Below are 17,585 nucleotides of genomic sequence, written 5' to 3' on the forward strand. Positions count from 1 at the left end.
AGGATGCACAGTTCTACCAAGAGTATTGATTATGGAAACACAGTTCAGTTCAGTTTGGTTAACCCAAGTGAAAGAGTTTGCTTTCTTATGCTTATTTCAAAGGATAGGGATATACTATGAATGGTAATAATTAGTCAGATTATCAAATGATGTTGAAATGCTAATGTTTTACTTGTGTGTTTGTAACTGCAGAGAGAGCACATCGGACCATATCAACACCCGCCATACAGCATACGTGCACACAAATACATACAGGGAGCAGTAACGAAGTGTTACTTGCAGGTAACTGCACCCATAGCCACATGGCTATACTGCAGACTATGGACAAACTGTCAGCCTGGCAAGAGACTTTTACCAGGCTGACAGAGAGAGACGAGCTGCGAGAGCACACAAATCAGATCTTGTTGGAGAAGTTGGAATATGAGAGACAGCGCAGCGTGCAAGAGACCGCTGACCTCAAGCTCACCATCAAGGAGCAACGTGACACCATCATGGAGCTCCAGACTGAGAACGCCGCTCTGAAAAAATCTCAAGAGGCGGCTGCGGCCTACAAGAAGAGAGCCAAAGAGATGATGGCTGAGCGCAAGAGGACCATTGAGGAGCAGTCCGCTACCATCAAGACGCTCCACAGTGTGATCACCACTCTCCAGGCAGAAACACCAAGACCTGGACCGACAGACCTGAAACAGAGGAAGAGGGAGGAGAGAAAGGAGAGAGAACGAGAGGAGTGGGAGAGGGAGGAAAGAGAGAGAGAAGTGATGGAAAGGGAGGAGAAAGAAAGAGAGGAGAGAAAGATGGAGGAGCGGAAGAGAAAGGCGAGAGAGAGAAAGGAGAAGAAGAAAGAACAGGAGAAGCTGGGGCTCGCTAAAAAACTGGAGGAAGAGCAGAGAGAGCTGGAGGAGAAGAGGGAGATTGAGGAGCAGCAAGCAAGAGAGGCCATGCTGGCAGAGAAGGAGAGAGAGGGAAAGGGAAAGGAGGAGAGAGAAAGGGAGGAGAAGAAGATGGAGAGAAAGAGAAAGGCAAGAGAGAGGAAGGAGCTTGCTAAGAAACTGGAGGAAGAGCAGAGAGAGCTGGAGGAGAAGAGGAAGATTGAGGAGCAGCAAGCGAGAGAGGCCATGCTGGCGGAGGAGAGAGAGGGAAAGGAAAAGGAGGAGAGAGAAAGGGAGGAGAAGAAGATGGAGAGAAAGAGAAAGGCAAGAGAGAGGAAGGAGCTTGCTAAGAAACTAGAGGAAGAGCAGAGAGAGCTAGAGGAGAAGAGGGAGATTGAGGAGCAGCAAGCGAGAGAGGCCATGCTGGCGGAGAAGGAGAGAGAGGGAAAGGAAAAGGAGGAGAGAGAAAGGGAGGAGAAGAAGATGGAGAGAAAGAGAAAGGCAAGAGAGAGGAAGGAGCTTGCTAAGAAACTGGAGGACGAGCGGAGAGAGCTGGAGGAGAAGAGGAAGATTGAGGAGCAGCAAGCGAGAGAGGCCATGCTGGCGGAGAAGATAAGAGAAGGGAAGGAAAGGGAGGAGAGAGAAAGAGAGGAGAGAGAAAGAGAGGAGAGAGAAAGGGAGGAGAGAGAGAGGAAGGAGAGGGCGAAGCCGGAGACAGAAGGTGAGAAGAGACTGAGGGAAGAGCAGAGGGAGAGGGAACAAAGAGCTCTTGAGGATCAAGAGATTAAAAGGCAAGGCTACCTCGCAAGAATCAAGAGGTGGAACTTCAAGAGGAAGGCGGAGACCAACAAGGAAGATCTTCAGTGGACTTACGTCATGGAGAATTTCAAATGCGATTGTGGCGGTAAGTCAGTTTACTTATTGTACAATATATTTCATAGAAGTACACTATGTCAGTGCTGTCTGCTGTAGATACATGGCTGTTTATCTTTTTAACTTGTATGCAAAGATTCTAAGATGTGACTTAACCTCTTGTTCTTTTTGTTCTTTTTAGACACACTTTGCGATCGCCAAGTCGATACAGTGCGCAAAGCGCTGGAGGAGAGGGAGGAACTGCTGAAAAGAGAAGAGAAGAGGCAGAGGAAAGAGAACGAGTGGAGGGCAAAAATTATGGAGAAGGCACAGAAGAGGGTGAACTCATAAGGGAAATTGAAAGAAATAGACCAGTTAACCCCATCCCTTTACTCAGAAGCTAGCCCTGTGTTCGTATCTGGGACCAGATACGAATATACGACACACTACATCAGTGTGTACTGCATACTGTATTACTCAAGTGATGATTCAGTGTACTAATACCAGCAGACCGCTCAGATTGCAGTATTTGAACAGTACATCACATGACCCTTGTGGACTTAGCAGGAGGTCACCTCCAAGTCTGGGAGTCTTGGAGCGGGGACACTGAGACTGGACTATACACTCATTTAACGTCACACTTCGTATTTACAGTATGAATACTACAAACATAAGGCAGGTTCCTGCCACGGCGCCATTTTGTGCCACAGAACCATTTCGCTCTGCCACAGTACACCTCCACCCATTGGTGCGATTTCTGCCACCTGAAACCTGTGGATGACAAACCAACTTCCCTGCTGTGGACTTCTTCAACACCGCTCAGCAACAGACTTCATCTTCAGCCACATCAGGACTGCTTCCCTAACCTGAACTCTACTCTGTTGTTATGAATGATTTAATCAAATTGAATGAATAAATCCTATGTGGCTTTATCAAGACTTTATCTAGACTCTGTACGGTTCACCACCAAAATCTAAACTGATTGGGCAAAGGCTATCTGTCCACCAAACATCCACTGCACAGATAGACAGTGAGGTCATCAGACTGAGACACACACCACATAAAGGTCACTTAGCTATAGCAAACAAAGACACAGAGAAAGGTAAAAGAAAAAATGCCCCTACTTTGTAATTAACAACTTAACATGTAACAATATTAAAACTGTTTATTTTTTTGTTTTTTTTCACTTAATAATAATTATATATTTATATCTCCATCAGATGGGTGCTCTATTTTGAAAACAAACATTGATGTTACTCATGCATTTGATGCATACACTATTCAGATCTAGAGAAACAAACTTTGTTTTCCCCAGTGGCTTCATTCCATAATTGCATCTGACAAGTAGCTTCAAGTCACGACTGTATTTGTGGGACTTATGCAAATTTATAAGCCTAAAATCCCAGGGAAAGTTAATTGACTAATCTAACGATTATTTCAAAATGTGTGTGTGCACGCGTGCATGCACGTCAGCTTGAGCGTGTGTGTGTGTACATGTCTGTGTGTATGGGCACTCCAGACTGGAAATTTAATGTTAGTATGTTATGTTTAAATGATATCTCTAATATATTTGAATAAATGTCTCAAAATAGACTGCAAACTTTGAGGCCCTTTGTCTCAAACACACAGTTTAGTAACAGTCAAGACATAAAGGAGCATAAATGCCCCTCTTTCCAACATTGTATTAACTCAAAATGTCTCCAGGGGTCAGTGTGACTGAAAATGATAGAGCAGGTCAAGGGCAGTACAGAGCACGTATTACACTAGGGTGTGAAAGCAAAGAGGAGGCCCGGCTTGGACTAGGTCTACCTAGTCTTGTTTTACATCGTAACTAATATCACTTACTGTTCTTCGACACTTGTGACAAAGGTTCTTAAACCTCTTAAAGTGCAATAGCTGTAAATACAATTTCAAGTGACTTGTGACATTGTAAACAACATTCTCTTTAAATGTAAACAAGTCCTGAGTTTAGCAGGCAAAGCACATGTACTTAAAAAAAGAGTTATTCGAATGATGGACATGTCCACTTCTTTCACTAAATCCTTCAAGTCCAAAGTTGTCACAGCAAAATGACACAAGCAAAAATGAAATGGGAATTAAGCGCAAACAGGGAAACTGCCGACAGACTTTAATGTGGCATTCAGCAACAATAGCATACTCGTTATCTGCCACTGTCTTATCTTCGCTACATCACTGAGTACAAATCATCCAAGCATGCTTTTAACCTGCTGTGTTTTATGCTTAGATGTAGCCAAACTCAAAAGTTTCCTTAGTGTAGAGTTACAATTAGGGCATCAAACTAAGAAAAATAACTCTTCCTTCAGGGAAATAAGGTTCAGACAAGCTTTGAGTTGCAGTGTAGAAAGGTGAGCATGTCGACATGCTCTTGAGTGAGGCTGGCTCTCTTGTTGGAGGCAATGTTAACAGCTCTGGAGAATAGCCGTGCAGAGGGAGTTGAGGTAGCTGGAATGCACAAGACAGTGGATTTTCTGTCTTTGGGAGAGGCTGTTCTATAAAGAACATCCGCACATTACTGATCAGTTGGTATTGAGCATTCTACATTACTGTCACTGTCGCGTCCAGAAGTGAAACCTAGGTTCCATGAATGGTATCTATAGATACCATTCTTCTATAAAGAATGGTCTTTTGTGCACTTGCTCACTGCAATGGAACCTCACATAAATAGGCTAGTTTAATCACCATCAAGATCTTTACACATCTTGGACACACCTGGGACATAGGTGTCACAGCCCAGGCTCAATGGACTTGACAAAAAGGGAGACCACACATGTTTCAAAGTAATACTTATTGTAACTTAAATACGTAAATTATCCAAAATGAGAATAGGGGTGTAAGTCTGTAACATCAGTAGTGAATGCATTGTAGGGATGAGTGTAAAGTATGGTGTGGGGGGTTTGTATGGTGAAGGAAAAGAACCAAAAAGGGAGTGTAAGGTTTAGCAGTTAATTCATATGTTAGTTAAGTTAATTCATATATTTTAGTTAATTTATATCATATATTTATATATATATTTGTTAGGTTTACACAGTTTACATATTTATGTTTATACAATTATTATTTACATATTTACAGGTTTAAATCCTTATATCTGCTGAATCTACCTGTTTCTCTCACATTTACTAAATCATAGTCTCTCTGGGTTAAAGGAGGCAGGCTGTCCCAATACAGAAATGCAGCATCAGCTAGGCGAGTAGGGAGGATGGAGGCCATTACCGCAGACAAATCTGCATCAGGTGAACACAGAGCCTGCACTGCCACTTCAAAGCGTCGAGACCAACTTGTGAAAGATTCAGTCCAATCCCCTTTAAAAGCAGGTGGAAGATCAATTTTCAGGGCACCGGAGACAGCATGTGGGGCTAAAGGAGCAGCACTGGTCCTTGTAACATCTACAGACCCCCGATGTTGTGTGGGAGAGGACTGCAGTCCATGCACAGACACTTTCATCATCAGACATGGTGGGAAAATGTCTGGTTCAAAAATCACAAAAAGCATGAAAATGGGAAAAAAATAACTGCAAAAATCCCTAATATCTCCAAAAACGAATAGCTTTCAGTTCATCAGCCGCTCTCAAAGAGTGAAAGAAGTCCAGGTAGCACAAAAAGTGACGATATCCACAGTTCAGGGGAATAAAACTCACCAAATGCACAAACCACCAAAATAACACCACGCTGCCACCAAATGTAACGTGAGGGTTCGATAGGTGGTAGTTGGATCACTCTCAAAGAAGAGAAACAGCCGGATGGAGACGGATATTAAACTGCACTTTACTTTTCTCCACACATCACCTTTTACAACCACAACACTTCCTTGTTCTCCCTCCCATGTGTCTGAATTAACCAATCAGAAGCAAGGACTCAAACTAAAGTAAATGTGAGAGAAACACAGAGGTAGATTCAGCAGATATAAGGATTTAAACCTGTAAATACGGCTCTGTGTGAGATCCAATAGGGTATTATCAGTGTATGGGACTGAATGCATTTAGCCCGTAGGCGGGAGGCCAGCTCTCAGTCGAAGACGCCCTTTTTATTATGACAAAGTAAAAAAAATAAAATAAAAAAAACAACAACTTGATTTTATCCAGGCTGGAGTCTCAAAGGGTCTCAGAAACTATACCTGAAAGAGGCTGCAGCTGGACATAGGTGAAAATCTAACTTTGTCGTCAGGACAACATTAAAGACATTTTTTGAAAGGCCTTGACCTGGAGAGTAGGGTAACATACAGTATGTCAATATGAAGAGCAAGGGTGGTTCCTGTACTGCAATATTGCCTTTTGAACTCTGACCCTGGGCTACTTTTGAAGGCTTATTATGCAGCAACACAAGGGGCACAAGAGACATGGGGTCAACTTCTCTAGAAAGCTATTGAGCTGTACTTTCATGGGAGTGGGGTTCCAGGGCTTTTATTGTGAAGTGCTCATAGGAAGTGCCAAACGGTGCAAACTGTAGTTTTTCTGGGTGGAAGGTTGTGGCTGTGAAAAGGCTCAGAAACTGCTCAATATTATAAAGATGCAATACAATCTGAACCAACAGGTTAATGTTATAAGCGGATATAATAAAAAAAAATACAAAAATATACTTTTGTTGGTGCTATTTTGCAGCGATTTCATCAGCTGTGTTTCACGGGCAGAAAGAGGTATGTTCAATGACGAAACCGATTATGCAACGCTTAGAAACAGAACTCCCGGCTGCGTTCTATTTAAATTGTGCTTATTGTAAAGTAGATGTAATGATACAGTTGTTATAAAGTACTATATTTTATGGAGTTTATTGAGATGCCACTGAAATAACTTGTTATATAGGTTATGAGCCAAATGTATTTATTTATGTAGCAGGTGACATCAAATGGTACATGCAAGCGATTTGTTTTTTAATTTTGCCTCGAAATAGATCTACAACCATACTAACCAATTTGTATTTTTTTTTTAATGAATATTATCACCAAAGAGCTCAAGCAAAGAAATGCAGCAAACCGGAATGCCTTATTTGGGCAGAAATTGCACGCCAGACTGTGTTCCGTGGTCCAGGAGAGAAAGCTGTAGTAGGCGTCCAGTACTTCCGCGAGCTTTACCATGGAGTCTATGGAACACCCGGTGCATCCTACACAAATGCGAAAGGGTACCTTTAGCGTTGTTATAGCAACACCAAGGGATTTGACAAAGAGTCAACACAGGACGAGTTGGGAATGAGAACGGGTTGTCATTTTGGCCACATCCTAACCAAAACTACTGAGTATATCCTAATTAGGGATGGGACAATATATTGAAATTCAATATACCGCAATACAAAAATGTGACAATACATATCGTGGGGCAGACAAATGAATCGTGATATTAGCTACTTGGGGGACATGGGGGAGGAAAAAATACATGGAAGAAAAAAAATATGTTAATATAGTAATATAATATAATAAAGAAATGTTAATACATTTTTTGAAGTTTTCTCCCTGTAACGTTAAAACGAGAGAAGGACCGGTTCGGGGCTAATCAAGCCATAGCTATTTACTATTAGCAATGAAATTGTCACGGGTAGGTGTGGTGAGGACCCAAATGCAGGACAGCGATGCAGGTGGTGATCAAAAAATCCCCAGACTGGGAGTTTAATGCACAAATAGCAGGTGACACAGGAAATCCAAAAACATGAGCTCTACACAAACTGACACAAACATAACACAATACAGAACAATGAACCGACAAAGACTGACTGGGGAAACAAGACTAATATACACATGGGGTGATTACAAATGAGGTACAGGTGTGTGGGAGCAGGAGGAGGGGGAGAGAGGGAGCCACACCCACACTACACACTGACAGACAAACCAGGAGGCGGAGACACAAGGGAGGCAAGGAACACAGAAGGAAACACACAGGCAGGTCATGGCCGAACCATGACAGTACCCCCCCCTTAAGGGACGGCTACCAGACGTCCCACCAGGCTGGCCAGGAACACCGAGCAGGGTGGGTGGAGGGGGTCCGGAGGAGGGATTCAGGGACAAGTGGCCTGGGAACAGAAGGATGGAGCAGGAAACATCAGGCGGACGGCCTGGAGGCTGGACGGAGGCCGAGCAGGAAACCTCAGGCGGACGGCCTGGAGGCTGGACGGAGGCCGAGCAGGAAACCTCAGGCGGACGGCCTGGAGGCTGGACACATAGGCGCAGCAGCTCTGGAGGACGACCAGAGTGGCGGAACAGCTCTGGAGGACGGGCAGGAGGACGACCAGAGCGGCGGAACAGCTCTGGAGGACGGGCAGGAGGACAACCAGAGCGGCGGAACAGCTCTGGAGGCCGGTAATGTAGGCGGGACCGCTCAGGAGGTCGACGACGAAGGCGGAACCGCTCAGGTCGACGACGCAGCTGGAGGTCAGGGAATGCAGCCGACACCAGAAGATTCGGCTGCGGGTCGGGGCAGGCTGCGAGGTCAGCTTCTTGTTTCAGGAGTACAGGACTGGAGTCTGGCAGCGGGAGTGCGGGACCAGAGGCCGGAGACAGGAATGCTGGACCGGAAGCTGGGGACAGGAAAGCAGGACCGGAAGCCGGAGACTGGAGTTCAGGTTCGGAGGCCGGAGACAGGAATGCTAGACCGGAAGCCGGGGACAGGAAAGCAGGACCGGAAGCCGGAGACTGGAGTACAGGATCGGAGGCCGGAGACTGGAGTACAGGATCGGAGGCCGGAAACTGGAATGCAGGACCGGAAGCCGGGGACAGGAAAACAGGACCGGAGGCCAGAAACGGCTGGAGTGCAGGACCGGAGGCCGGAAACGGCTGGAGTGCAGGACCGGAGGCCGGAAACGGCTGGAGTGCAGGACCGGAGGCCGGAAACGGCTGGAGTGCAGGACCGGAGGCCGGCAACGGCTGGAGTGCAGGACCGGAGGCCGGCAACGGCTGTCTGAGATGGCCGACGGGGATTGGCAGGGCGTCGATAGATGCGGCCGACGACTGGGAATCTGGCTGCAGTGCAGGCTGTGTCAGCTGGGAGCCCGGCAGGCGAGCCGGTGAAGGTAGGGAAACAGGGGTTTGCTGACACACAGCCAGAGCTGACTGCAGCAGAACAGGACCAAAAACTTGCTGCACCTCTGGCTCAGTGGATTGCTGCGAGACGGGAACAGAAGGCTCATGCAGCACAGGAACAGAAGGCTCATGCAGCACAGGAACAGAAGGCTCTTGCAGCACAGGAACAGAACGCTCTTGCAGCCCAACAGGAACAGAAGGCTCTTGCAGCCCAACAGGAACAGAAGGCTTTTGCAGCCCAACAGGAACAGAAGGCTTTTGCAGCCCAGGAACAGAAGGCTCTTGCAGCACAGGAGCAGAAGGCTCTTGCAGCACAGGAACAGAAACAAGAGATTGCTGCAGCCCAACAAGAGATTGCCACGGCTCAGCGGGAACAGGGAGCTTCCGCGGCGCAGGGACAGGTAACTGCCGCAGCTTGGCGACAGGGCACTTTCGTGGCGCAGGAACAGGGACTAGCTGAGGCGCAGGAACAGGGACCAGCTGAGGCGCAGGAACAGGGACCAGCTGAGGCGCAGGAACAGGGACCAGCTGAGGCGCAGGAACAGGGACCAGCCGAGGCGCAGGAACAGGTGACTGTCGCAGCTCGGCGACAGGAAGCTTCCGTGGCGCAGGAAGCTGGGATTGCCGCGGCCCGACAGGAACGGCAGATTGCCGCAGTGCAGGAACAGGAGACCACCGCGGTTCGGCTACGGGGAGCTTCCGCGGCGCAGGAACAGGTGACTGCCGCAGCTCGGCGACAGGGAGCTTCCGCGGCGCAGGAACAGGTGACTGCCGCAGCTCGGCGACAGGGAGCTTCCGCGGCGCAGGAAGCTGAGAGTGCTGTGACCCAGCACGAACAGGAGATTGCCATGGTGCAGGAACAGGAGACCACCGCGGCTCGGCTACGGGGAGCTTCCGCGGCGCAGGAACAGGTGACTGCCGCAGCTCGGCGACAGGGAGCTTCCGCGGCGCAGGAAGCTGAGATTGCTGCGGCCCAGCACGAACAGGAGATTGCCGTGGCGCAGGAACAGGAGACCGCCGCGGCCCAACAGGAACTGGGGATTGCCACGGCCCGACAGGAACAGGAACTGGGGATTGCCGTGGCCCGACAGGAACAGGAGATTGCCGCAGCCCGACAGGAACAGGAACTGGGGATTGCCGCGCCCCGACAGGAACAGGGGATTGCCACGGCCCGACAGGAACAGGGGATTGCCGCGGCCCGACAGGAACAGGGGATTGCCGTGGCCCGACAGGAACAGGGGATTGCCGCGGCTCGGGAACAGGCACTGACTGGACCCCAGTAGTGGCGCTGGGTAGCGGAGACTCTGTAGCGCAGGACTGCTGAGTGAGCCAGTGGCGTCGGGAGCCACGGGGACCTCGCCGCCTCTTGGTGCCTCCACGGGTCCCCGTGAAAAAGGCAAGACGAGTCCCCTCAAAGGATGACCGCTGGGCATCAGGGCGGCTCCCCAGATGATCCATGGTAGGAACCAGGGGTTCCAGGAAAGCCGGGTCAGGACAGGAAGGTTTCAGGCCCAAAAACCCGAGCCTAACCGACTGGAGTGCTGGCTGGTGGCTAGCAGGCCCAAAGCTAGCAGACTGGGACTTGGGCTGGTAGCTCGGCTGCTGCTGGAGCTTGGACTGGTAGCTAGGCTGCTGCTGCGGCCTAGGCTTGGGCTGGTAGCTCGGCTGCTGCTGGGGCTTGGGCTGGTAGCTAGGCTGCTGCTGGAGCTTGGACTGGTAGCTAGGCTGCTGCTGCGGCCTAGGCTTGGGCTGGTAGCTAGGCTGCTGGCTAGCTGACAAGGCTGCTTGCCGGGCAAAATATGTGAACAGGGAGATCATCTCAACGCCCGTTGCAGAGGGAGGAGACCTGTCTGCTGGGTCCATGTTGGCTAGTTCGTACTGTTATGGGGTAGGTTTGAGAACGCTGGGAAGACAGAAGCAGGCAGGGAAAGGGGCTGAAACCCCCCGGAGCTTTCTTCCACTGCCGGGACGAGAGGGTAGGCTTGAGAGCGCTGGGGATACAGACAAACTGGCAGGGAAAGGGGCTGAAACCCCCCGGAGCTTTCTTCCACTGCCGGGACACGAGAGGGTAGGCTTGAGAGTGCTGGGGATCCAGACAAACTGGCAGGGAAAGGGGCTGAAACCCCCCGGAGCTTTCTTCCACTGCCGGGACAAGAGGGTAGGGTTGAGAGCGCAGGTCAAACAGAGAAGCAGGGCTCACCAGGTGAAGGCAGGCTGTGTGGTAGCTGGGTGCTGTCCGCTGGGTCCAGTCTTGGTCGGTTCATTCTGTCACGGGTAGGTGTGGTGAGGACCCAAATGCAGGACAGCGATGCAGGTGGTGATCAAAAAATCCCCAGACTGGGAGTTTAATGCACAAATAGCAGGTGACACAGGAAATCCAAAAACATGAGCTCTACACAAACTGACACAAACATAACACAATACAGAACAATGAACCGACAAAGACTGACTGGGGAAACAAGACTAATATACACATGGGGTGATTACAAATGAGGTACAGGTGTGTGGGAGCAGGAGGAGGGGGAGAGAGGGAGCCACACCCACACTACACACTGACAGACAAACCAGGAGGCGGAGACACAAGGGAGGCAAGGAACACAGAAGGAAACACACAGGCAGGTCATGGCCGAACCATGACAGAAATATACTTTTTAAGACAAGACGATAGTTGCATAAACTATTTGATTTTTTTTATAATTTAATGACTATTATAAAATTTGAAAATCATGACCCATCCCTAACAGAAAGTCCTAGTATTATAATATAAAATACGTAGGAAATGTTTAATGATTTTTGTAGTATTAAAGCTACACTAAGCAATTTTTTCTGACCACTAGAGGGTGACAGAAACCGTAATACATTTGTAAACACACACAGCAAACTTGCTGGGCTACAGAAGCCCCTTAGGACAAACCGTGCATAAAGGCTAATGGCTAAAATAAACGTACACAGAAATATTGGTGGTTACCAGTCTCGCTTTGCCAGATTTTTCTCCTGCTGAAGGTTACATGTCCCACAATGACAAGTGAAGAGGCAGGTAGCAAGTTTACTAGTTGAAAACGTTTACTCGCTCGCTTCATCGATTCCGCCATTACCAGAATTTTTTCATGGAGGGGGAGAGAGAGGAGATAAGCTAGTTTAAAAAAAAAGCAAAAGCTACCTCTCTCGTTATAACGAGAAACCTTTCTCGTTATAAAGAGATCTTTTTCTTGTTATAACAAGATATTTTCATTAAATGGTTTCTGTATCCTGGGGGATACAGTCATTTGACAGGCTGTGGGGGGAGGGGCATTAAGTGGGTGCACTTTATATCATGAGAAACACTGAAGGGGGGATGGGTCAAGTCAATCATTTGTTACAAAATCCAAAATGGCAGCGTATGTGGACAAAGACGCTGGCCATGAGGTAAGTGTTGTTATTTTTTATGTTTATTATATTTTGGGGGGATTTTGTTTTAGGAAATATTGTTTTTTAAGGATGATTTTATATTTTCTTGTTGAAAAATAATGAGTTACATTTTCACAACTTTGATAATCAGGCATCGAATGTCTGTATCCCGGAGGATACATTGCCCAGATAAGGGTATAAAACAGGGATAATCACTCACAGATATACTCATGTTTTGAGGCCTATACTCTACAGATAATCAATAATATAAAGGTGTGAAATATTGATTGCTCTTTATGTTACTCATTCAGGGAATGTCTGTCAGCAGTTTCTACAGTTCAAGAAAGAGAGAGGTGAAGTCTGTAGTTTTGTCACCTGATGGTTCATCAGATTCAGAGGAGGGAACCAGTGAGGAAAACGAGGAAGATGAGCTGTATACAGAGGGACAGTGTGAGGATGGCAACAGCAGCAGTGACAATTTGAACGGTAGCTCTAGTGATGAGGCAGAGGAGGGAGCAAACTAGAATAAACGAGGGAAGATGTTTAGGTAATGATTAGAGGAGTACTGCAAATACACACACACGCACAGGAGTTTGTGTAAAATTACATATAGTTAGGTGGTTTGTATTGGTGATTGGGGAAAGGGGGTGTATATGTTTTTTTTACATTGATAACTTTTTTCCTTTTCAATAGTTGGAGAAAAACTGAGTTTGAGCACCAGTCTACTGCTACACCAAGCTGCTTCACTGCACCAGATGAGCTCTCCACTCCACTAACATACTTCTCCAAATTCTTTGACAAGGACATCTTTGAGGTCATTGCTCACCAGACGAACTCATTGTCAGCTCATTGGATGCAGCATCAACACTAATGCCTCTGAAAATCAAGGCATTCATCGGAATGAAGCTGATCATGGGTATAGTGAAAATGCTTGCCGTGGAAAACCACTGGGCAACAGATACAAGATATGACAAAGTAGCAGATGTCATGCCACTCGAGGTACAAATGTTTAGCCAGGATGAATTGATGAGATGATGGTTCGTTACAAAGGCAAAAAAGCTGGAAGTCTGCGGCAGTATCTACCCAGCAAACCCAAGAAATGGGGGTTCAAGATCTTTGTGCGAGCTGGTGTGTCTGGCTTTGTGTATGACTTCATGGTTTACACAGGGAAGTCTACATTTGATGGTGCTACTCAAACTCCAGACAAAGAGTTTGGGTTAGATGCAAATGTTGTTCTGCAGTTGTGCAGAACCATCAGAAACCCCTTTGACTGCGTTGTCTACTTTGACAATTTTTTCACATCGTTGAGTTTGATAACTCATCTAAAAGAGTCTATGGGCCTCAGAAGTTTGGGTACCATTTGAAAAAACTGCTTGATGGGTTGTAGATTGGAAGAAGATTGAGACCTCCTACGAAGAGGAAGAGGCAGCTTTGACTTTCGTGTAGACAACGATGCAAAGCTCGCTATGGTCAAATGGGCAGACAACGAAACAGTCACCTTGGTGAGCTCCTGTGCTTCTGTCAACCCTGTTGGCCAAGTGAGACGCTACTCTAAAGAGGAAAAGAGGAAGATAAGTGTGCCATGCCCTAAGATTGTGTCTGAGTACAACACTCACATGGGAGGAGTGGATTTGGCTGATATGATGATTGCCCGGTATCGCACTCCAGCAAAGTCCCACCGGTGGTACCTGGGCATCGGGAGATACAGAGTGTAAATTGGAAAATAAAGGTCATATTTTGAAAAAAGTAATGAAATTGTGTCATTTTAGCCTAGATACATTAGAAAATAGCAATTAATTAATTTTCCAAAATATTTATATGTGCTTTCCCATTTAAGGGTTAACCATTTTTTTTTTTTTTTTTATTAATATGATCACCAAAGAGCTCAAGCAAAGAAATGCAGCAAACTGGAATGCCGCCATTGGGCAGAAATTGTACGCCAGACTGTGTGTTCCGTGGTCCAGGAGAGAAAGCTGTAGTAGGCGTCCAATACTGCCGCGAGAGGCTTTACCATGGAGTCTATGGAACACCCGGTGCGTCCTATACAGATGCGAAAGGGTACCTTTAGCGTTGTTATAGCAACACCAAGGGATTTGACAAAGAGTCAACACAGGACGAGTTGGGAATGAGAACGGGTTGTCATTTTGGCCACATCCTAACCAAAACTACTGAGTATATCCTAATTAGGGATGGGACAATATATTGAAATTCAATATACCGCAATACAAAAATGTGACAATACATATCATGGGGCAGACAAATGAATCGTGATATTAGCTACTTGGAGGACTTGGGGAGGAAAAAAATACATGGAAGAAAAAAAAATATGCAAGGAGAGAAAAAAAAAATGTAAATACATTTTTTGAAGTTTTCTCCCTGCAACACAACACACCCCCAACGCCAGTACAACGGGCTACAGGGCATTGATAGACAGGTGTGAAAGTCTCTCCATCTCCTTCTTCCATTGACCAAGTGAGCACCATTAAAACTCCATGTAAAGTAATTTCACATGATTATGCACATACAATTTGTTAGATTTGTATCACCCATTCTTGAGAATTGGGACAAAACCTTTTTTGGGGTTTTTGATATTTACTCTTAAATTATCCTGGGAAAATATATTTTTGTCTTAGTTATTAAATCTTGTGAAGGGGCCACCTCCCAGTGATTACATTTTTTATTAAATAGCATTTTTTGCAACTGAGGACTTGAATTTTGTCAACTCCGTCAGGCACACAGAAAGTAGGGATGGGCATTTCCAGCAAAAATACTATTCGATAGAAGATCTCTCGTTTTAATGTTAAAACGAGAGAAAGACCGGTTCGGGGCTAATCAAGCCATAGCTATTTACTATTAGCAATGAAAATATACTTTTTAAGACAAGACGATAGTCTGATAAACTTTTCGATTTTTTTATAATTTAATGACTATTGGAAAATCATGACCCATCCCTAACAGAAAGTCCTAGTATTGTAATATAAAATATGTAGGAAATGTTTAATGATTTTTGTAGTATTAAAGCTACACTAAGCATTTTTTTTCTGACCACTAGAGGGTGACAGAAACCATAACACATTTGTAAACACACACAGCAAACTTGCAACTCGTAGCTGGGCTACAGAAGCCCCTTAGGACAAACCGTGCATAAAGGCTAATGGCTAAACGTACCTACAGAAATGTTGGCGGTTAACAGTCTCGCTTTGCCAGATTTTTCTCCCGCTGAAGGTTACATGTCCCACAATGACAAGTGAAGAGGCAGGTGTTTACTAGTTGAAAACGTTTACTCGCTCGCTTCATCGATTCTGCCATTACCAGAATTTTTTCATGGAGGGGGAGACAGGAGATGAGCTAGTTTAAAAAAAAAAGCAAAAGCTACGACTCCGCCCGAACGTTACGGCAACGTATTGATGCCAGTGGGGAAAAAAAATCGTCTCAGTATCTCGTTATAACGAGAAACCTTTCTCGTTCTACATTTTAAAGGAAATATACTTGTTTTTACTTTTACTAAATATATGTGAACCCAGCAGTTAGTAGTTCCTTAGAAGAAAAAGGCTTTGCAACAACAATTTGTTGATGTAACTTAAAGTATTCAGATGGCAGCATAACTGGACTATAAACTTTAACATACCCTTTAGAGGTTATGCATTAACAATTGAATACTCCCAAACTGAAAAACACTGAAAAACAAGAATACAATGTAGAATGAGTACTTTCACTCTTGATAGACATGTTATCAGTACATTAAAGAATATCTAATCAAAAAATACTGGAGCATCAAGCTTTGAATTGAAGGTACAAAGGAACTAAGCTACTGACTTCCAGTAAAAGAAAATTAAGGCTGAAGTATGAAGTATAAAATGTTATATTTATTCAAATATAATTGAACATTGAATTTAATTGAACATAATTTAATAACATTTACTTGAACATCATAACTATTAACTACTATCAGGGCCGGATTAACCAACCACAGGGCGTATTGGACCCCCCTCTCCCCAGTACGCACCCACACACTTTAACTCAAGGTGCTAGGCTGTTCACAAACAATACAAACATAAACCATTTACAGGTTAAAAGTAATCTGAAACAAATTTTTACAAACCATTCCTTCTATCTAGAGCTCACTCATTCAATTTAAGAGTGATAACATTTGTCCAACCCCAAGGCTAGCCTTAATTTTAGGTGGTGGGGCTACCCTTTGTTTATATTTGGACTGCAGTTTGTGGCTTTAAGAAGATGATGGTGATAGGTGGCAGGAATGAAGAAAAATTGTTAAATGTTGAAATTTATTGAAAAGGTTTGACTATGACTGTACATAAAACCTGGTCACAAGTGTAGAATCAATAGGTAGCACAAACAGGAATGCACGTGGGACTCAGAATCTTTTGGGGCCCCTGGTGGTCCAGGGCCCCGGGGCATGTGCCCTGCATTCCCAGTCGGTAATACAGGCATGACTCCTACAGCTATTGGCTACATCCAACTACATCCAACATGGGGAGGAGAGAGAAAAGAGAGCGAGATAGACCATGGGTTGGTATGGCTGGAGTGGAAGAGTGGATGGGGAAGAGGGATACAGAGCAAGAGAGAGAAAGGGAGGGAGAGGGATAATGAAGGAAGAACAGTGAAAATGACACTGAAACAGTGTGATGAGAACAAACGTTATTTTAAAAAATGAAATATTTATAAACCCTTTTAAATGTGACCAATTGTTAATCGTCACATGAATTATTCCCTGGCTATTTATGGGCTTGTTTTCTGAATAAATAAACCTCTGTAAAGTCATAATCTGGTGTTGGAAAAACTGCCAGGTCCACTTGGAACACTAAAGAACTGTAAAAAAAAAAAAAAAAAAACTCACAAGCTTCAGAGGCAGTTTTACCCACTCCAGATGGTAGCTTTCAGGGACTAAGTGATGCTGTCTAAAAAAAAAATCATTTCCCAAAGGGGTGAAATGAACTCCATCACCCAGAAAAAGGCCAGGGCTGTCAAACTTTATGCGAGGATGATGTACCACTGTACCACCAAAATTCCGAACAAAAGCACCCATCACACTGGTCACCCATATTCTGGCCTTGTTGAGCCTCCCCAGCTTAGCAGCCCTCCACCGCCGTCTTTGAGAGATGTAAGAAAAGATGATCTTCATCCTCGGGAAGTGCTGGTGGAGGTGCTGCACGTCCCGCTTCATCGCTGCGACGAGCTCAACACCTTTGATCTTCCCCAGGTCGTTGCTGCCGCAGTGAATCAGCAGGACATCCGGAGCTGTTCTTCCAGCATATGTCTTGCCAAAGCAGGCAATCAGGAAGGCAGTTGCTGAGCTGCAGACTTCATCAAGATCGGCTTGAGGGTCACCAATGATGGACAAACTCTCTGGGTCGATTGTTTGAAGGGTCTTGAGTGCCCACTTTTTCCCCACGTTGTAAGTTGCTGCGACAGTATCAGTCCCTGTTAGCGCAT

The 17,585-nt window shown here is 45.8% G+C and overlaps 1 protein-coding gene across 1 annotated transcript; it reads left to right on the forward strand.

Annotated features, from left to right (window-relative positions):
- The first annotated feature begins 302 nt into the window (after nucleotides 1-302).
- LOC139647528 (trichohyalin-like) lies at nucleotides 303-10,027 on the forward strand. Its single transcript, XM_071523447.1, has 5 exons — nucleotides 303-1,773; nucleotides 1,924-2,060; nucleotides 7,946-8,533; nucleotides 9,014-9,145; nucleotides 9,266-10,027. The coding sequence occupies exons 1-5, from the start codon at nucleotides 303-305 to the stop codon at nucleotides 10,025-10,027; spliced, it is 3,090 nt and encodes a 1,029-aa protein (XP_071379548.1).
- The last annotated feature ends 7,558 nt before the right edge of the window (nucleotides 10,028-17,585 follow it).

This window comes from Centroberyx affinis, unplaced genomic scaffold (assembly GCF_046629955.1).
Source record: "Centroberyx affinis isolate AG114_WGS23_722 - 3 ecotype Tasmania unplaced genomic scaffold, CSIRO-AGI_Caff_v1 ptg000101l_1, whole genome shotgun sequence".
In the NCBI taxonomy this organism is placed as follows: Eukaryota; Metazoa; Chordata; class Actinopteri; order Beryciformes; family Berycidae; genus Centroberyx; species Centroberyx affinis.